Source organism: Ranitomeya imitator, chromosome 7, assembly GCF_032444005.1.
Source record: "Ranitomeya imitator isolate aRanImi1 chromosome 7, aRanImi1.pri, whole genome shotgun sequence".
NCBI classification, from domain to species: Eukaryota; Metazoa; Chordata; class Amphibia; order Anura; family Dendrobatidae; genus Ranitomeya; species Ranitomeya imitator.
In genome coordinates this window covers 50,044,119-50,066,404 of record NC_091288.1, presented here as the reverse complement: position 1 = coordinate 50,066,404, position 22,286 = coordinate 50,044,119, and the positions used below count along the sequence as shown (strand labels likewise).

The 22,286-nt window shown below is 43.4% G+C and overlaps 1 protein-coding gene across 3 annotated transcripts in view; it reads right to left on the bottom strand.

Moving 5' to 3' along the window:
• The window catches only part of OSBPL6 (oxysterol binding protein like 6), a 259,204-nt gene that overhangs the window by 67,060 nt on the left and 169,858 nt on the right, over nucleotides 1-22,286 (bottom strand). For all 3 annotated transcript variants that reach the window (XM_069733209.1, XM_069733211.1, XM_069733210.1), the window contains one exon: nucleotides 2,139-2,271. In XM_069733209.1, coding sequence (XP_069589310.1) covers nucleotides 2,139-2,271 — 133 coding nt within the window. The remainder of the gene's footprint in view (nucleotides 1-2,138; nucleotides 2,272-22,286) is intronic.

The following is a 22,286-nucleotide window of genomic DNA, read 5'->3' as shown; positions in this document are numbered from 1 at the left end:
GGCTTCACAGAAGAAGAGTCGGGTAAGGAACCGGCAGCCTGCAGTCCAGACCTTTCACGAATAGAAAACCAGGGTGTAACATTCGCAGTCACAGAGAGTGATGAGGTCCATGCAGGAGGGAGGCCCGCCAACACCAGCAGCTATTAAAGATGGATGTGCATCCGCAGATGTACATTCATCCAAAACGTATTGAGGCGCAGAGACCGGCCGGCTCCCTGCCCTGCAATCCAAACTCCCGGCCGTTCAGAAGCCAGCAGCTGACGCTGGCATGACCGTCACAGTTGGGGAATGGCCGTGACGTCATGCGCTGCCCATAGTTTGCACGTTAAAGTCAGCTGTTGGCTTCTGCGCCGGCTATAGAAGGTGCATAGTAGTGGGGGAACGTGATAGGGGACTGTATCAGGATGGGGGACATTATTACTGGAAGAACGCATGGATGGTGGACATTATACAAGGAAAAGGCCCAGGATTGAGCACTTTATGGTCTGGAAGGGGGCCAGGATAGGAGACATTATTACAGGAAGGGGCCAGATGGGTGGCCTTATACCTGAACGGGAGACATATATTACAGGAAGGAGCCCATGATGGGGGACTGTATTAGTGGAAGGGGTCAGGATGGAGGACATTATTACAGGAAGGGGCCCATGATGGGGGACATTATTACAGTAAAATGAGCACAGGATGGGGAACTTTATTACAGGGAGGGGCCAAGATCAGGGATATTATTACAGGATGGAAGACATTGTTACAGGACAGCGCGGACACATATGTCTTCACAGGATCTGGCAAGCTATAAGGACCCATATATCTGACGACTAAAATACAGGTGGGGGCCCAGGTCCGAATTTTGCATCGGCGCCCATTGGACTCTAGTTAAGTCACTGTAGAAAACATTTGGCGCATTATGAAACAAAAATCTGGAATATTATCTGTGTTCTATGTTCTGTTGTGAATTAATTATGGCTACAAGAGCTTTCCAAATCATTGTATTCTTGTGTTTCTTAAATTTTACACGGAGTCCCAATTTTTTTTTGCAAGGGCATTGTCGAAAATAAAAAGAAGAAAATTCAACATATGACATCTATCTTAGTAATTAATGGACATATAATTAAAATGCTACATAGCGTCCTCTCGATAATCATTCTGCAGATACTGCCAAATTTTCCATTTACATTCCACTACGTTAAACCTTATGAAGAGGACACAAAGCAGAAAAGAGGTAATTTACTTATTGTCTGGCATATTAAATCTGAATTCTGATTTAATATGATTTATATTGTTGGAATGGAAGACTAAAGATAGGAAATGCTGTCCGATGAAAAAATAAATATTAATGTCGGTTATTCCATTCTGTCACTTGTAGTTCATCTCAGGGCCGTTGCTAGCAAAGAGGAAAATTCTTGAATGCAAAATTTTACTATTAAGAGGAAATTGGTAGAGAAATCAATATTTTAGAATAATTATTTGCATCTTTTCTTCTGGATGTACAATAAATGGCTGTTCCAAAAATATCAGCTATGTATGGGTCCCATCTATGACAAACATGCAAAACTGTGGTTTGGTGAAGTACTTGGCTTGTATTCTCAATACAAATCTATGGAGATTTGGGCTATATCATGTAGTTACAGTAAATATATAGTTTTTATCTATAATTATAAATGCCGCTGTTCTCCTGAATCTGGGGTTGCTTTTCTTTTGTTTCTATGCCTCTCCGTTCCTGAGATATGACCCGTTTTCCCAATGTATATATCTGGTCTTGTTGGCCAAGTGGGTGTTGTCTTCAACTGGGTTCACGCCCAGTTGGATAAAAAGACTAGATATAGAGATATATATATATATATATATATATATATATATATTTTGTTTTTCTTTTGTCTGTGCGCCTCTTTTCTATATATATATATATATGGAAAAGAGGCCATATCTCAAGAACAGAGAGGTGCACAGACAAAAGAAAAACCACGCCGGATTCATGAGAACAGCGGCATTTACGCCAGGCGAAAACATTTCATATTTATAGCAAGTGAAAGGTCCTCTTCATTGCCCGAGCATATACATTAGTGCTGTATCATTACGGGATTGGATTACATCCAGATAATGAAATATTTGACTGCAGTCAACCCTAACCGCGCACCTACCTTCTGCACACTTGTCCATTTCCTCCGAGTCCTGTAACCATGCCACGACCTTACTCTGACCAGTGGTACATGTGGCGGGCAGGCTGCTACTGCAAGGGATAGGGGACTGCCACAAGAAGTTATTCTGTGGAACCTATGGAAGAACAGAAATAATACAACATCATCTATGTGCAATCCTAATAAATAATATAACATATGGGAGTAAACGTAATAAATGCGGTCAATGTGATTCTAGGCCTTTTTCTGCACATATCTGACATGGAATTCATAGGCATGGTATTTAGGAATTGTAGAACGAAATAGGAGTCACTTGGAAATTATATCTTTGTAAACAATGAAAAAGGAAAAATTAGATAAAAAAATTAAGATCGCTTGGATTTAAAGAGACATAATATCAACTATTACGGTGCTTTCACGTTGGGTTTAGGGACATGCTTGGTGACACCATCGGGGAATACGTCCGAACCAACCACAAAACGGGATTTGGGCGTATTTGCCGACGGGAACATAGACTGTAACAGACTGCTATATCTCCATGAGTTTACGCCTGCCGGAGGCGGACAATCAGACGTACTAGACAGTGATGGAGGAGCAACAGGTTGCACTAACAGTAAAATAAAATGTGTCCTTTAAAGAGGTTGTCCGGCCTTAGGCTACAAGTCTGCAGTCAGTCACTCTATATGACTGCAGACTTGTGAATTCTACGGCGGTGGGATGCGATTTAGCATATAAGCGGTCACGTGCTGACTAGACGTGCACGGCTTCACTCGATGCAAGTGTATTGAGCGAGGCCGGACACGTCTAGTTGGAATGTGTCTGGAAGTATGCAATTGTTTACACGTGATCAACTCCTCCAGGCGCCGACACAGCAGATTCCTTACAGCGTTTAATGTGCACTTTGTGAGGATTCACAAGTCTGCAGTCACTTAAAGTGACTGCAGACTTGCAGCCTAAGATCGGACAACCCCTTTAGATGTTTTGTCATCATCACTTCTCTATGCTTTCTTTTTTGTTATTTGTTTTAGTTTCTTATATAGCGCCATCATATTCCACCGTCATTTAGACATTATCATCCTCCAAAGACTCTTGCTCTGTAAACCAAAGAAAATTCCATATCAGATGAATATAACAAACTTTTACGACTTTTCATTCGGCCACTGTTTTTGCAGTAAATGTATTCATCTTCGGATCATTAGCAGGATCCATCCATGTTTGCAAAGCAATAGAGAACCAGGGACCGTTTTTCTATGAAAAGGTCAAAACTATCAAGGTCTGACTTCTCACGACAGACCAGCTACTGGCCACCCACGCAGATCACATAGCTGCATATTAATATTTTATACATCATTCTGATCTCATTTATATTTGCCACGGACTCACACTGATCATTTTTTCCCTTGCATAAACCATTAAAATTAACAAATCCCTTCATTAAAGCCGCAACATGAATAATAATGCAGATATTAGTAATGCCGCAGGTGTCTACTAGTGATGGCAGAACAGACTAGTTGGGTTCAGATGAATAACGTGAATCTCCTGGATCCCAATAATTAATATAAACCTGTTGTCCTCTGATGTGCAGAGAGGCCTTTTAGACTCAGGACTTGGGTACAGTTGCGACCTCTGCACCCTTATGGTCAGATTCTAAATTCACCACAAATCAAAAATGGTTCACATACTAGAGAAAATTCTTAGAACTTAGGCTAGTTTCACATTTGCGTTTAAAAACGCAGCGTTTAAAACGCAAACGCAGGTGGTGAAAAAAACGCATGTAAACGCATGCAAACGCTGCGTTTTTTAGACGCATGCGTTTTCGCATGCAGTTAAAACAAACACGGCGTTTTTACGCGTTTACATGCGTTTTTCCTGCGTTTGCGTTTTTGGTACGCATGATGAGAAATTTCACAAGAGAAAAATCAAGATCCAGACACCGCCAATGGGACTACAGAAGGCGTGTGACATGACTCTGCGGACCAAAATATGGAAAAATTGTAGCTCTCAAAATGTGGTAACGCAAAAAATATTTTTTTGGAATAAAAAGCGTATTTAGTGTGTGACAGCTGCCAATCAAAAATCAACTAGAAAACCCTCTATAAATAGAAATGGCTAGGGTTAGGGTTTGGATCCCTAGGGTTAGGGTTTGGATCCCTAGGGTTAGGGTTTGGATCCCTAGGGTTAGGGGTAGGGTTAGGGTTTGGATCCCTAGGGTTAGGGTTATGGCTAGGGGTAGGGGATGGGCTAGGGTTAGGGTTTGGATCCTTTTATCATCTTGATGGTGGGGGGTGGCTTATCAGTGTGTAGACTTGTTTTTCTCTATGGAAACACGTGTTAAAAAACGCAACCAAACACATGTGCTTAAAAACGCATGCGTTTACATAGACAGCAATACGTTTTTTTTGCCACAAAAAAAGCATGCGTTTTTTTTTGCGGCAAAAAAACGCCTCTAGAAATTACTACATGTTGCATTTCCGCAACAAAACGCAAGCATAGAAACGACGTATGCGTCGTCAAACGCGGCAAAACGCATACAAAAAAAAGCATGCGTTTTTAATGTTAAATATAGGGGAAAAAAATGCATGCGTTTTTTTGCGTTAAAACACAGCGGCAAAAAACGCAAATGTGAAACCAGCCTTACACATTGTACCAAACCAAAAAGATCTACATTTTTGAGAATTTTTGCGTTTCCGTTTTTGTTTGCTCCCCTGCTTCCCATAGCCACAACATTTTTTTATTTTTCCGCCAATATGTCCGTGTTAGGGCTTGTTTTTTGAGGGACAAGTTGTACTTTTGACCAACAACATTGACTTTACCATATGGTGTACTGGAAAATGGGAAAAAAAATTCCAAATGTGGCGAAACTGCAAAAAAAGTGCAATTCAAGAATCGTTTTTTTTTTTACCATGTTCATTCAATGTCAAAACTGACCTGCCCATATGATTCTCCAGGTCATTAAGAGTTCGTAGATACCAAACATGTATGTTTTTTTTATATAAGTGGTGAAAAAAAGGTTGTAAAAAAAAGTTGACATTTTCCGATACCTGTAGCATCTCCATTTTATTGTGATCTGGGGTCAGGTGAGGGCTTACTTTTTGCATACCGAGCTGACGTTTTTAATGATACCATTTTAATGAAATGTTGTGGTGACGAAATAAACGTAATTCTGGTGATTTGATTTTTTTTCTCGCTACGCAATTTGCCGATCGTGTTAATTATTTTTATATATTGATAGATCGGGCGATTCTGAATGCAACGATATCAAATATGTGTATTTTTTTTTATTCTTTTATTTTGAATCTGGCGAATGGGGGTGATCTAAACTTATTTAATTTTTTTTAAATATTTTTAAACAACAATTTTTTTTTTTTACCAGCTTTCATAGTATACATGAGAGACTAGAAGCTGCGATCATCTGGTCACCTGTGCTATACAGAGAAAGGCTGCAGCCCTGCTGTGTGTGTAGCTAAAATGCTCATCAGCCATGAGTGCCGGCCACAGGGTGGCGCTCATAGCTATCCGGCAATGAAAACCACAGGGGTCTCCTGCAGACCCCGGGTTCTCATGCCAACCCATCTGCGACCTGAGGTCATGTGATACAGGCGTTGATCTGCAGGGTTTGTGATGAGTTTCCATCGTGATCACGTTAAATGACGCTGTCAATCTCTGACAGCAGCACTTAACATGTTAACAGCCGTGGGCGGATTGTGGTTCCACCTGTGGCTGTAAGGGGCACATGTCAGCTGATGAAATGAGCTGACATGTGCCAGCAAAGTTGCAGGCTCATAGCTGGAGCCCACATCAAACCGGGGGAGGCAACCTTGGACCTATACATCCAAGGTTGTGAAGGGGTTAAAGAGAATCCGTCACCTTTTGTTTGCTATCCCATCTACACTGTGTATAGGCAGAAAGCTGCAAATCAGATATATCATAAATATAGAGGACTACCTGGCAGCAGGTTTACTAGTCATCTAGTGATAACCTCCAGCTGACAAAATTGTGATTTTATGAAAACTAAAGTGAGCAGCTCCAATTAGTTGAAACAAACAAACAAACTAATGAGATTGTTTTTAAAGGGATTGTCCCAAACTGAACAACTGATGAATTATCCAAAAGATAGGTTATCAATATGAGATGAGTGGGGGTCCGACGCTTGTCACTCCCACCAGTCAGGTGAAATCTGCTTCAGCTGTATGTGGATTTAAACAAAATATAGGCGGAATGCAGTTTTATCAAAACTACAACAAGCAGCCCAGTAAGTGACACATCACTGGAATCAGGGTCTCGTTCTCTACATTATGATGCTATACAATTAGGTGACAAAAACCTGATGACCGATTTCCTGCACAGGGATTGTCTAAACAACTGATGACTTATCCAAAAGATAGGACATCAATACGAGTGGGGTTCCGGCACCGTAATATTAGCCATTTATGTATTACTCTGAAATTCTGTGGTGTACACACACACACACACACACGGTACATTTAAAAGTCTACTGGGGATGATGTGGCTCAAGTGGTTAGTCCAAGAATAAAACATATCTTTCTGAAATTGCGGAGCGAATGTCTGAAATATTGGAAAATTGGAATATTTTTACAATTAAGCTAACTAACTTTCAGGAGTTGGGTTCCTGGGGGTAACTTGCCTTGTAAGATGTTTTAGTAATTTTTTTTTTTTTTTTTTTACAGACCATGCCTCTCTAAACCCAGTTACCTGCCCCCTGGAAGTGCATTAGGATATCACATCCTGGCTGTCACGGTTCCATCCATCAGTCTGTCTGGGATACAGTAATTGACAGCTCAGCCATCCAATCTGGTACAGTTGCATGCTGAGCTGTCAGTGTGCTGATTGACAGCTCGACTATCCAATATGAGACTGGGAGGCATCGGCTGTCTCCAGGTGTTCATTATCCCAGATGATTGCCATGCTACTTAACTGGGCTGTTTCTTCCAGACCTCTGCCAGACGTACATTCAGCTAAGTGTGGTTTGTCTCTCTGTGCCTTGCATTCTGTTTGTTGATCTTTTGTTGCCTGACCTTGGACCTCGTTCTGACCATCCGTGTGTTTAACACCTTCTGCTTTGATCTTCTATTCTCCTGGTGTTCTGACCTTGGAATGTTACCTGACTACGCTTGTGTCTCTTCCTTATGTTTATGACGTACCCTACTGGTATCTGACCTTGGATTCCTCGACTATCCTGACTCATGCCTTGGCCGTGAGAAGCGGCTTGCATCACACTGGCGTCATGCACCAAAAACCTTCCAGCGCCTGTGAGATTTTCCAAACCTCTTTGGAATCTGGGAGGATGCCCCTTTTTCTGACAGTTTGCCAGTATGATTTTAATATAGAACTGATATTGATGCTATTCCTCAATATGATCTTCAAAATGGTTGAGTATGGTTGAGTTTTACATTGCCGAAAACCTCTCAAGTTTAATGTTGCCTAAACAATGGGCATCATAAATCAGGTTCAGGCTTCCTTGTTACAAACTTCTCCTTGCCAGATTTAGAATCACTGACCTATAGGTGGATACCACCCAATCAAACTTAGCTGGGCAGGAAGATGCTGGCTGGGGCCTCCCCCATGACTCTAGTACTCATTGATGACTTTTTTTTTTAAACCACCTTTTCTAAAAAATGACAATGAGTTATGAGTTATTCAGAATATAGACGCACAGGGAAGCCTACCCTTGTTCATTCCGATCTATGATCTGGCAACATGGATTTCCTAAAAAAAAACTCCCTTTTAAAGGGAACTTGTCACAATGAAAATGCAATCCACTCTGACAGCACCATGTTATAGAGCAAGGGGAGCCAAGTTACTTGATATATAATTTTGTTAGAAAAGATTCAGTATAACCTGGGTTATAATCATTTACTCCTCAGCTCTTTCTGGGATTTTTTGTCTAGTGGGCGGTGTTATCAGTGATTGACAGATCTCCTTATGCACACTTATACAAGGAAAGCTGTCAATCACTGATAGGACCGCCTACTGGACCACAAATTCAAGAAAGAGCAGACGTTTAAGTGTTGAAAGCACAGATTATACGGAATCTTTTCTCACAAAATCGATATATCAATCTGCTCAGCTCCTCCTGCTCTATAACATTCTGCCTGCTGATTTGACTGCATTTTCATGGTGACAGGTTCCCTTTAAGCAGAACGTTCTCATGAAACATTATGGATAATCTATGAAGCATATAATAAGCGACTGGACCTTTAAAATATGCTCATATTGTTATATTGACAGTAGATCCGATGTCCCCCGGTGACGGAAAGTTTTGTCATTTGACCTGACATTAAAAAAAACTTCTCCAAAAATGACCTCAATATTTCATAATTTCATTTCCATCTTGAGTCACGATCTCCAGCGAGACAGCTGCTATAAAAAGTAAAAAGCCCTTTCCATATATAGAATTAATCATAGAAAACACAATTCAAACACTAAAAGAAAATCAAATGTACGACGGACAGATGATGGGAACAGAGTGCCCTAATAATCATCGACTGTCTAATGTCTACCAGCCCGGCGGATTGCTTCTACATTCTTATTTATCTGAAAGAATTGCTTAAAGGCAACCTGTCAGAATGTTTTGGGCTTCTTTTTTCTTAGTTAAACCACCACACTTTTATTTTAGCTTTTATAAAGCGTAACAATTTAGGAAATAACGCTATGTTCACATGACCAGTAGTGATCAACTAGAACGGATCCAGCGGTAATCCATAGGCAAAAAAAAGTTGTGCAGTCGCAACTTTAGTCCACTTGAAAATAAAATGACCTCTGCTGGATTTTTCTTTTTTAAACATTGAAGGTCTATGGAAAACAGATCCAATAATTAGCCATCCGTTTTCTTCTGTTTGTAACGGATCCAAAAAGCCAAAAAATGGTTCCTTTACAAATGACGTCACATGAGCACCAGGAGAGCGAGTGCCGACAAAGCTGGAACAGCGCCGGAAGAGAGCATAGCGTTTTTTTATTTTAACAGAGGCAAACACTCAGATTGAAAAGGGGTTGTCCAAGTAGTGGAGAACCCCTTTAAATAAAGAAAGATTTCGGCCAAGAGATTTGGATAGTAACGTATATCTTTTTTTTAATCAGGGTTGTGTCCGCCACAAAGCAATCATTGTGTGCTGACAGACTCCGTTTAAGCAGGCTAGATACTAGGAAAAAAAATTTTTTTGACTACTCCGCACTGATTTTTTTCTGCAACACCAAGGACTTTGCGAAACAAAAAAAAAAAAAGAACAAAAGCAAATCTACGAGATATATTTGATCTGCTAGTAAGAATTTTCATTTATAATGAAGGTTAAAATAATGATGTGAGAGTTTTTAAAGAGGACATATCACCTCCTGGGAAACACTGTGAACGAAAAGGAAACCTAAATATACATTTTTATCTCATATTTTTTTGTAATTGGGAAAGGTTAAGAAAAGCTTCCTTCCTAATTTAGTGATAAAAGCTCTGACCCAGAATTTGGGCTCTCCGCTGTCTTACTATTTTGATAGCTGTGTGAGCTGTATTCTTTCTGCTGAGCTGGGGAATAGCTCTATATCGGGGGAGACTGAGGGGGCATCATGTAAACACAAGGGAGACCTGTACCGTTATGTTATTTAATGCTGAATCGTATTACATAAAAAGCAATGTATTAGATTCCTCTGAATTAAAGAGCAGCAGCCAAAGGAGCTACGGCCAGACTCGGACTGGCCGACAGGATAACAGGAGAATCCTCCGGTGGGCCCCCATGTAAGAGTAAGCCATTTACCCCAAACATGAGAAGTAGTTGGCCGATACATTAATTCACTATGTACAGACAAAAGCATCATCTCATCATTCATTCAACAAACTACCTAGCTTATCTTTACAAAGAAGCAGAAGTAAATTTATGAAAGACGGTAATATAATATTTGCTTGAAGCTGAACAGTGGGCCCCCCAAATCAATGTTACTGGTGGGCCCTTGCTACTCCAGTGAGACACTGGCTATGGCTAAATTGGGAAAACTATGGGGCGACTGGATTAGATGCTCAGCAGTATTATCTGGAGCATTGGCATATTACGTGATTTTCCATTTACTAGTACCTTAACTTTTAATAATTCATTTGCTAAGATGTCCAATGTATGTTGCACACAAAAAAAGGGATTAATGAGTGCTGTCTTTGTGGAAGGTAGTGGGTAAGGGGGAGAAAATGTATATGGTTCAAATATTTGGATGAACCATAGTTGTATATGTGTGCAATTTTTATATATGTGTTGTATATTGATCTAATGAATACCAATAAAAGTTTGAAAGTTTATTATCCATCAATTGAATGGGGAATAACAACCAAACCAGAAAAAAAAAAACCTTGCTAATATACAAATTCTTTATTAATTATTAATTTAAAGAAACACCACCTCGCATATGTGAATAATCATCATGGCTACATGATGTTAAAATGTTAAAGGTTGCTCAAGACACAGAGGGAGCAATAAACCACTTATAGGGCTTTATATATTTTGAGGGGATAATTAGGGCCTGCAGTTAGCCTAAATTTCTTCCCTACCTGTCCACGGAGTCTAGCACCCTAGAAATTGGTGCCCTTGCTCCTCGGAGGCTGTGCCCTGAGAGGTCCCTATTTATGGAATTAATGTAACAGTCTATTATCAATATGGGACAATGCCCATGAATTAATTACCATATATACTCTAGTATAAACTGAGCTTTTCAGCCCATTTTTTTAGGCTGAAAGTGCCCCTTTCGGCTTATACTCGAGTCATTGTCCCAGGGGGGTCAGCGGGGAGGGGGAGCGGCAGGAGTGGCGGCTGTCACATCATACTCACCTGCTTCCGGCGCGGTCCCTGCTTCTCCGCTGGTCTCCGGAGCCTGCAGCTCTTCCTGTGTTCAGCGGTCACGTGGTACCGCTCATTAAAGTAATGAATATGGACATGACTCCACTCCCATAGGCAGAGTGCATATTTATTACTTTAATGAGCGGTACCATGTGACCGCTGAACATGGGAACAAGCTGCCGGCGCGCGCCACAGACCATAAGAGAAGCAGGGACGTGCAGACTGCGCCAGGACGGTGAGTATAACAGGGGAGGGTGAGCCATGCGATATTCACCTGTGCCAGTTCCACCGCTGGGCTGTGTCTTCCGCGTCCTCTGGCTGTGACGTTTAGGTCAGAGGGTGCAATGACATGGTTAGTGCACGCCCTCTGCCTGAACAGTCACTGCAGAGACCCGGAAGACACAGTGTCGCGCGGCGGTGGAATGGGAACAGGTGAATATCGCAAGTTCCGGGGGCCTGAGCCAGCGGCGACTCCGGCACCTGGCGCCCAGCGTTGAGAGGTGAGTATGTCATTTTTTTTTTTTATCGCAGCAGCAGCAGCATATGGGGCATGTTATTCTATGGAGCATCTTATGGGGCCATTATTAACCTTTGTTGTTATGCTGTGCTATCAGGCAACACAGTGTGCAGTAATCAGCGCACATACAGTGATATGGCAATAACCCAAAAACAATAGAACAAGCTCTGAGACGTGGAATCTCTGCAGACTGCAATACCTGAACCTATCCTCACACAACTAAAAGCAGCAGTGGATTGCGCCTAACACTACCTATGCAACTCGGCACTGCCTGAGGAGCTGACTAGCCTGAAGATAGAAATATAAGCCTGACTTGCCTCAGAGAAATACCCCAAAGGAATAGGCAGCCCCCCACATATAATGACTGTTAGCAAGATGAAAAGACAAAACGTAGGAATGAAATAGATTCAGCAAAGTGAGGCCCGATATTCTAGACAGAGCGAGGATAGCAAAGAGAACTATGCAGTCTACAAAAAACCCTAAAGCAGAACCACGCAAAGGGGGGCAAAAAGACCCACCGTGCCGAACTAACGGCACGGCGGTGCACCCTTTGCGTCTCAGAGCTTCCAGCAAAAGAGAATAGCACAGCTGGACAGAAAAAACGGAAACAAAAACAAAGTAACACTTATCTAGCAGAGCAGCAGGCCACAGGAAAGATGCAGTAGCTCAGATCCAACACTGGAACATTGACAAGGAGCAAGGAAGACAGACTCAGGTGGAGTTAAATAGCAAGGCAGCCAACGAGCTCACCAAAACACCTGAGGGAGGAAGCCCAGAGGCTGCAATACCACTTGTGACCACAGGAGTGAATTCAGCCACAGAATTCACAACAGTACCCCCCCCTTGAGGAGGGGTCACTGAACCCTCACCAGAACCCCCAGGCCGACCAGGATGAGCCACATGAAAGGCACGAACAAGATCTGGGGGATGGACATCAGAGGCAAAAACCCAGGAATTATCCTCCTGAGCATAACCCTTCCATTTGACCAGATACTGGAGTTTCCGTCTAGAGACACGAGAATCCAAAATTTTCTCCACAATATACTCCAATTCCCCTTCCACCAAAACAGGGGCAGGAGGCTCCACAGATGGAACCATAGGTGCCACGTATCTTCTCAACAACGACCTATGGAATACATTATGTATGGAAAAGGAGTCTGGGAGGGTCAGACGAAAAGACACCGGATTGAGAATCTCAGAAATCCTATACGGACCAATAAAACGAGGTTTAAATTTAGGAGAGGAAACCTTCATAGGAATATGACGAGAAGATAACCAAACCAGATCCCCAACACGAAGTCGGGGACCCACACGGCGTCTACGATTAGCGAAAAGCTGAGCCTTCTCCTGGGACAAGGTCAAATTGTCCACTACCTGAGTCCAGATCTGCTGCAACCTGTCCACCACAGAATCCACACCAGGACAGTCCGAAGACTCAACCTGTCCTGAAGAGAAACGAGGATGGAACCCAGAATTGCAGAAAAATGGAGAGACCAAGGTAGCCGAGCTGGCCCGATTATTAAGGGCGAACTCAGCCAACGGCAAAAATGACACCCAATCATCCTGGTCAGCAGAAACAAAACATCTCAGATATGTTTCCAAGGTCTGATTGGTTCGTTCGGTCTGGCCATTAGTCTGAGGATGGAAGGCCGAGGAAAAAGATAGGTCAATGCCCATCCTACCACAAAAGGCTCGCCAGAACCTCGAGACAAACTGGGAACCTCTGTCAGAAACAATATTCTCAGGAATGCCATGCAAACGAACCACATGCTGGAAGAACAAAGGCACCAAATCAGAGGAGGAAGGCAATTTAACCAAGGGCACCAGATGGACCATTTTAGAAAAGCGATCACAGACCACCCAAATGACCGACATCTTTTGAGAAACGGGAAGGTCAGAAATGAAATCCATCGAAATATGTGTCCAAGGCCTCTTCGGGACCGGCAAGGGCAAAAGCAACCCACTGGCACGTGAACAGCAGGGCTTAGCCCTAGCACAAATCCCACAGGACTGCACAAAAGCACGCACATCCCGTGACAGAGATGGCCACCAGAAGGATCTAGCCACTAACTCTCTGGTACCAAAGATTCCTGGATGACCAGCCAGCACCGAACAATGAAGTTCAGAGATAACTTTACTAGTCCACCTATCAGGGACGAACAGTTTCTCGGCCGGACAACGATCAGGTTTATTAGCCTGAAATTTCTGCAACACTCTCCGCAAATCAGGAGAGATGGCAGACACAATGACTCCTTCCTTGAGGATACTCGCCGGCTCAGATAACCCCGGAGAGTCGGGCACAAAACTCCTAGACAGAGCATCCGCCTTCACATTTTTAGAGCCCGGAAGGTACGAAATCACAAAATCAAAACGAGCAAAAAATAACGACCAACGGGCCTGTCTAGGATTCAAGCGCTTGGCAGACTCGAGATAAGTAAGATTCTTATGATCAGTCAATACCACCACGCGATGCTTAGCTCCCTCAAGCCAATGACGCCACTCCTCGAATGCCCACTTCATGGCCAGCAACTCTCGGTTGCCCACATCATAATTACGCTCAGCAGCAGAAAATTTCCTGGAAAAGAAAGCACATGGTTTCAACACTGAGCAACCAGAACCTCTCTGTGACAAAACCGCCCCTGCTCCAATCTCAGAAGCATCAACCTCGAACTGGAACGGAAGAGAAACATCTGGTTGACACAACACAGGGGCACAGCAAAAACGACGCTTCAACTCCTGAAAAGCTTCCACGGCAGCAGAAGACCAATTAACCAAATCAGCACCCTTCTTGGTCAAATCGGTCAATGGTCTGGCAATGCTAGAAAAATTACAGATGAAGCGACGATAAAAATTAGCAAAGCCCAGGAATTTCTGCAGACTTTTCAGAGATGTCGGCTGAGTCCAATCCTGGATGGCCTGGACCTTAACCGGATCCATCTCAATAGTAGAAGGGGTAAAGATGAACCCCAAAAATGAAACCTTCTGCACACCGAAGAGACACTTTGATCCCTTCACGAACAAGGAATTAGCACGCAGTACCTGGAAAACCATTCTGACTTGCTTCACATGAGACTCCCAATCATCAGAGAAGATCAAAATGTCATCCAAGTAAACAATCAGGAATTTATCCAGATACTCACGGAAAATGTCATGCATAAAAGACTGAAAAACAGATGGAGCATTGGCAAGTCCGAACGGCATCACCAGATACTCAAAATGACCCTCGGGCGTATTAAATGCCGTTTTCCATTCATCTCCCTGCCTGATTCTCACCAGATTATACGCACCACGAAGATCAATCTTAGTAAACCAACTAGCCCCCTTAATCCGAGCAAACAAGTCAGATATCAATGGCAAGGGATACTGAAACTTAACAGTGATCTTATTAAGAAGGCGGTAATCAATACACGGTCTTAGCGAACCATCCTTTTTGGCTACAAAAAAGAACCCTGCTCCCAATGGTGATGACGATGGGCGAATATGTCCCTTCTCCAGGGATTCTTTCACATAACTGCGCATAGCGGTGTGTTCAGGCACGGACAAATTAAATAAACGACCCTTAGGGAATTTACTACCAGGAATCAAATTGATAGCACAATCACAATTCCTATGCGGAGGTAGGGCATCAGACTTGGGCTCTTCAAATACATCCTGAAAGTCAGACAAGAACTCTGGGATGTCAGAAGGAATGGATGACGAAATAGACAAAAATGGAACATCACCATGTACTCCCTGACAACCCCAGCTGGTTACCGACATAGAGTTCCAATCTAATACTGGATTATGGGTTTGTAGCCATGGCAACCCCAACACGACCACATCATGCAGATTATGCAGTACCAGAAAGCGAATAACTTCCTGATGTGCAGGAGCCATGCACATGGTCAGCTGGGCCCAGTACTGAGGCTTATTCTTGGCCAAAGGTGTAGCATCAATTCCTCTCAACGGAATAGGACACCGCAAAGGCTCCAAGAAAAATCCACAACGTTTAGCATAATCCAAATCCATCAGATTCAGGGCAGCGCCTGAATCCACAAACGCCATGACAGAATACGATGACAAAGAGCATATCAAGGTAATGGACAGAAGGAATTTGGACTGTACAGTACCAATGACGGCAGAGCTATCGAACCGCCTAGTGCGCTTAGGACAATTAGAAATAGCATGAGTGGAATCACCACAGTAGAAACACAGCCTGTTCAGACGTCTGTGTTCTTGCCGTTCAACTTTAGTCATAGTCCTGTCGCACTGCATAGGCTCAGGTTTACTCTCAGACAATACCGCCAGATGGTGCACAGATTTACGCTCGCGCAAGCGACGACCGATCTGAATGGCCAAGGACATAGACTCATTCAAACCAGCAGGCATAGGAAATCCCACCATGACATCCTTAAGAGCTTCAGAGAGACCCTTTCTGAACCAAGCCGCCAGTGCAGATTCATTCCACAGAGTGAGTACTGACCACTTCCTAAATTTCTGACAATATACTTCTACATCATCCTGACCCTGGCATAAAGCCAGCAAATTTTTCTCAGCCTGATCCACTGAATTAGGCTCATCGTAAAGCAATCCAAGCGCCTGGAAAAACGCATCAACATTACTCAATGCAGGGTCTCCTGGCGCAAGAGAAAACGCCCAGTCCTGTGGGTCGCCGCGCAAAAAAGAAATAATAATCAAAACCTGTTGAATAGGATTACCAGAAGAATGAGGTTTCAAGGCCAGAAATAGCTTACAATTATTTTTGAAGCTCAGGAACTTAGTTCTGTCACCAAAAAACAAATCAGGAATAGGAATTCTTGGTTCTAGCATAGATTTCTGATCAATTGTATCTTGAATCTTTTGTACATTTATAACGAGATTATCCATTGAGGAGCACAGAGCCTGAATATCCATGTCCACAGCTGTGTCCTGAAGCACTCTAATGTCTAGGGGGGAAAAAAAAAAAAAAACTGAAGACAGAGCTGAGGAAAAAAAAATGATGTCAGGACTTCTTATTTCCCTCTATTGAGAATCATTGGTTTGGCTCCTTGTACTGTTATGCTGTGCTATCAAGCAACACAGTGTGCAGTAATCAGCGCACATACAGTGATATGGCAATAACCCAAAAACAATAGAACAAGCTCTGAGACGTGGAATCTCTGCAGACTGCAATACCTGAACCTATCCTCACACAACTAAAAGCAGCAGTGGATTGCGCCTAACACTACCTATGCAACTCGGCACTGCCTGAGGAGCTGACTAGCCTGAAGATAGAAATATAAGCCTGACTTGCCTCAGAGAAATACCCCAAAGGAATAGGCAGCCCCCCACATATAATGACTGTTAGCAAGATGAAAAGACAAAACGTAGGAATGAAATAGATTCAGCAAAGTGAGGCCCGATATTCTAGACAGAGCGAGGATAGCAAAGAGAACTATGCAGTCTACAAAAAACCCTAAAGCAGAACCACGCAAAGGGGGGCAAAAAGACCCACCGTGCCGAACTAACGGCACGGCGGTGCACCCTTTGCGTCTCAGAGCTTCCAGCAAAAGAGAATAGCACAGCTGGACAGAAAAAACGGAAACAAAAACAAAGTAACACTTATCTAGCAGAGCAGCAGGCCACAGGAAAGATGCAGTAGCTCAGATCCAACACTGGAACATTGACAAGGAGCAAGGAAGACAGACTCAGGTGGAGTTAAATAGCAAGGCAGCCAACGAGCTCACCAAAACACCTGAGGGAGGAAGCCCAGAGGCTGCAATACCACTTGTGACCACAGGAGTGAATTCAGCCACAGAATTCACAACACTTTGTGCAGCATTATATGGGGCATATTATTTGTATGGAGCATCTTATGGGGCCCATCATGAACTGTATGGAGCATTATTTGGGGCTCCTGATTCAATATGGATATTCAAAAACACAACCTACTGATGTCTCAATTAATTTTACTTTTATTGGTATCTTTTTATTTTTGAAATTTACCAGTAACTGCTGCATTTCCCACCCTAGGCTTATACTCGAGTCATTAAGTTTTCCCAGTTTTTTATATTAGGACATATAAAAATTACTCTAAGTACCAAAAAGTTTTAATTCCCAGCACACGTACATGCCGCTAGAAAAGCTGGTAACAAAAGGATCAATCAATATGGCACAAAAAGTCCTCCAACAATGAATTGGAGCCATAACACACTGCTCAAAAAAATAAAGGGAACACTTAAACAACAGAATCTAACTCCAAGTAAATCAAACTTCTGTGAAATCAAACTGTCCCGTTATTAAGCAACACTGTTTGAAAATCAATTTCACATGCTGTTGTGCAAATGGAATAGACAACAGATGGAAATTATTGGCAATTATCAAGACACCCTCAATAAAGGAGGAGTGGTTCTGCAGGTGGGGACCACAGACCACATCTCAGTACCAATGCTTTCTGGCTGATGTTTTGGTCACTTTTGAATGTTGGTTGTGCTTTCACACTCGAGGTAGCATGAGAAGGACTCTACAATCCACACAAGTGGCTCAGGTAGTGCAGCTCATCCAGGATGGCACATCAATGCTAGCTGTGGCAAGAAGGTTTGCTGTGTCTGTGAGCGTAGTGTCCAGAGGCTCGAGGCGCTACCAGGAGACAGGCCAGAACACCAGGAGACGTGGAGGGGCAGAAGAAAAGGTAGCATGTATACAACAGGGATCACCAAAAGAGTAAGTATTACAAAAAATAAACTTTATTGAATTTGTAATACAACAACACTGCAAAGAGTTAAAATCAATTAAAATTGCAAACTGCAAACAAAATTATACATTTACCCAAAATAAGGTCATGCCCCTGCCACACCTCAGTAATATAGAAAATAACCCCCGCATCAAGCCATATACATGTGTAGTAACAATATTAACCCCTAAAAGACAAGGGAGGGATACCAAGAAAAAAAGGGTCCCGCTTGTCCAGAGAATGCAACTAGGCAAAAAGGCCCAATTCTGTAGAAAAGATCAGTAAAATGGACACACAATATGAAAATCCACTATTCAGATGAGCAATATTAACAGGTTTCATTTGAGAGACTTAGTAAATTATTAACAGCAAAATGTCTGCTAAAAAGCCCCCACAATACAAAGATACTGGAAGTTAATTTCGTCTAAGCCCAGTGCGTAAACAGCCCCTATAGAGCGACGTCTAGGAGGCTATAGAGAGGAACAATAATCCATTTGTTAAGGCATATAATCAGGGAAAAAAAAACTGCACATATCAAGAAAGGCTTGTATCAAAGGGACATAGCCCCACATAGAAAGGCAAAGGAGAAGGCCGATACAACCTGAGCCTGTAGATGAAATCACCGCAAAACGATGCCTGTATGGAACATCGGTGCAACAAGGGATAAGAGAAATGAGGGAGGCAAAGGCTTAAAATGCCCAACGCGTGTCACCAGAAAGTCTGGCTTCTTCAGGGGCAGTGGTTACAGCGTGTGTACAACTATCTTAAGTACCCGAGTTATCAGTGCTGGCCAGAGAACAGCTGTGGTCTGTGGGCATGCAGAGATCCAGATAGTAAAGCCGGCATTGGAAAGAAGCCGGAAGTTGTCAGAGTGTCCTTGCATCTGCGCAGGGGCATGTAAGAGGCCGGTGTAGTGAGAGTCCAAAGATGGCCGAATCAAAGTGCATTGCGCATGCGCAACTCCGCGCGTGTGCAATGACTAAGGGGAAAATCTGTGTCGTCCATCAAAATAATTCTGCCACAGTAAGGCGCATCTCACAAGCGCCAATTGGCGCGTGCGGAGTGGCTGGAGATTTACACAGAGCCAAATATCAGAACACTGATTAAGAACACTCAGCCAACCATTAAAAAGGCATAGGATGGAGTATATACCGTGGCAGAGAACGGTTATTATTGCACAGACATTGATTTAGAGTACCTAGGCGCAAAAGGGTAACTATTAAAGGAGAAAAAAAGGGGAAGAAAACAGGGAGTAATGCCTCCACAGGGAAACGCATCTCACGGACGCCGATCAATGCATATGTAGTAGCTAAGAAAATATATATATATATGTCATAGATGTCAAGAGGGTTGATTGAAAACCCTCGACCAGCCATTAAAAAAAAAAGAGAATTCAGAGTAGAGCATATATTATGGCTAAGAGAGGCTATTTTTGCACAAACATTAATTTTAAATATTCAAACACACACACAAGGAAAAAAGGAGAACAAAGGAAAATGGGGTAGGAAAAATAGAGAACGCCGGAAAAACATTAAAACAAAAAATATATACCGTATATACTTGAGTATAAGCCGACCCGAATATAAGCTGACCCCCCTAATTTTGCCACAAAAAACTGGGAAAACTTATTGACTCGAGTATAAGCCTAGGGTGGGAAATGCAGCAGCTACCGGTTAATGTAAAAAATAAAGATACCAATAAAATTAAAATTAATTGAGACATCAGTAGGTTAAGTGTTTTTGAATATCCATATTGAATCAGGAGCCCCATATAATGCTCCATACAGTTCATGATGAGCCCCATAAGATGCTCCATATTAAAATATACCCCATATAATGCTGCACAAAGGTTAATAATGGCCCCATAAGATGCTCCATAGAAACATTTGCCCCATACAATGCTGCATAAAGGTTGATGGCCCCATAAGATGTTCCACACATTAGGGGCCCCATGAGATGCTCCATACATTATGGCCCCATGAGATGCTCCACACATTATGGCCCCATGAGATGCTCCACACATTATGGCCCCATGAGATGCCCCATACATTATGGCCCATACATTGTGGCTCCATAAGATGCTCTACACATTAGGGGCCCCATGAGATGCTCCATACATTATGGCCCATACATTGTGGCCCCATGAGATGCTCCACACATTATGCCCCATAAGATGCTCCTCATATATTCCCCATAAGATGCTCCATACATTTGCCCTATTTGCTGTTGCTGCGATTAAAATAAAAAAAAAAAAAAAAAAATCACATACTTACCTCTCTTCGCTCAGGCCCCCGACACTTGCGATCCTCGGCACTGACTGTTCAGTGTTATGATCCGGTGGTTTGGACAAATAATGGACCTGATTGTTATTGATAATAAGGACGAGCTCTGGGACGTGGGAACTCTGCTGACCGCAATCCCTAAACCTATCAAAACACACTAGAAATAGCCGTGGATTGCGCCTAACGCTCCCTATGCAACTCGGCACAGCCTAAGAAACTAGCTAGCCCTGAAGATAGAAAAATAAAGCCTACCTTGCCTCAGAGAAATTCCCCAAAGGAAAAGGCAGCCCCCCACATATATTGACTGTGAGTAAAGATGAAAATACAAACACAGAGATGAAATAGATTTAGCAAAGTGAGGACCGACTTATTAAACAGACCGAGGATAGAAAAGGTTACTTTGCGGTCAGCACAAAAACCTACAAAAAAAAACACGTAGAGAGTGCAGGGAAAAATACCTTCCGCACCGACTCACGGTGCGGAGGCGCCCCTCTGCGTCCCAGAGCTTCCAGCAAGCAAGGCAATATTGACAAAAGCAAGCTGGACAGAAAAAATAGCAAACAAGCAAAATAGCACAGAGGAACTTAGCTTCTGCTGGAGCAACAGGAACTCAGAACGATCCAGGTGAGAACAAGAGCCATAGTACAACATAGACAGCTGGCATGGGGCAAAGATCTAAGTGGAGTTAAATAGAGCAGCCCACTAACGAATTAGCCTCGTCACCTGTGGAAGGAAACTTAGAAACACCCACAGGCACCAGAGAAAGTCCATGGACAGAACCAGCCGAAGTACCATTCATGACCACAGGAGGGAGCCTGACAACAGAATTCACAACAGTTCAGGCAGAGGGCGGCGCGCACACTAATCACGTAATCGCGCCCTCTGACCTGAACAGTCACAGCCAGAGGACGGAAGACAGAGCAGCGCGCAGCGATGGAACGTGGAAGGTGACTATTGCACAATGCTCCCCCTCCCCTGATATACTCACCTGCTCCCGGCACGGTCCCTGGCAGCGTCTCACTGTCAGATGGTCTCCGGGAGCCGGCGGCATCTTCCTGTGTTCAGCGGTCACGTACCGCTCATTAGAGTAATGAAACCAACTCCATGAGAATGGTCTGAGTGCCCGCCGTCCACAGATGGGGGTTGTGCTCACAGCCCAACACCGTGCAGGATGCTTGGCATTTGCCACAGAACACCAGGATTGGCAAATTCACCACTAGCACCCTGTGATCTTCACAGATGAAAGCAGGTTCACACTGAGCACATGTGACAGAGTCTGGAGATGCCGTGGAGAGCGATCTGCTGCCTGCAACATCTTTCAGAATGACCGGTTTGGCAGTAGGTCAGTAATGGTGTGGGGTGGCATTTCTTTGGAGGGCCGCACAGCCCTCCATGTGCTCGCCAGAGGTAGCCTGACTGCCATTAGGTACCGAGATGAGATCCTCAGACCCCTTGTGAGGCCATATGCTGGTGCGGTTGGCCCTGGGTTACTCCTAATGCAGGATAATGCCAGACCTCATGTGGCTGGAGTGTGTCAGCAGTTCCTGCAAGATGAAGGCATTGAAGCTATGGACTGGCCTGCCCATTCCCGAGACCTGAATCCAATTGAGCACATCTGGGACATCATGCCTCGCTCCATCCACCAATGTCACGTTGCACCACAGACTGTCCAGGATTTGGCGGATGCTTTAGTCCAGGTCTAGGAGGAGATCCCACAGGAGACCATCTGCCGCCTCCTCAGGAGCATGCCCAGGCATTGTATAGTAGGGAGGTCATACAGGCACGTGGAGGCCACACATAATACTGAGCATCTTTTCCTTGTCATGAGGCATTT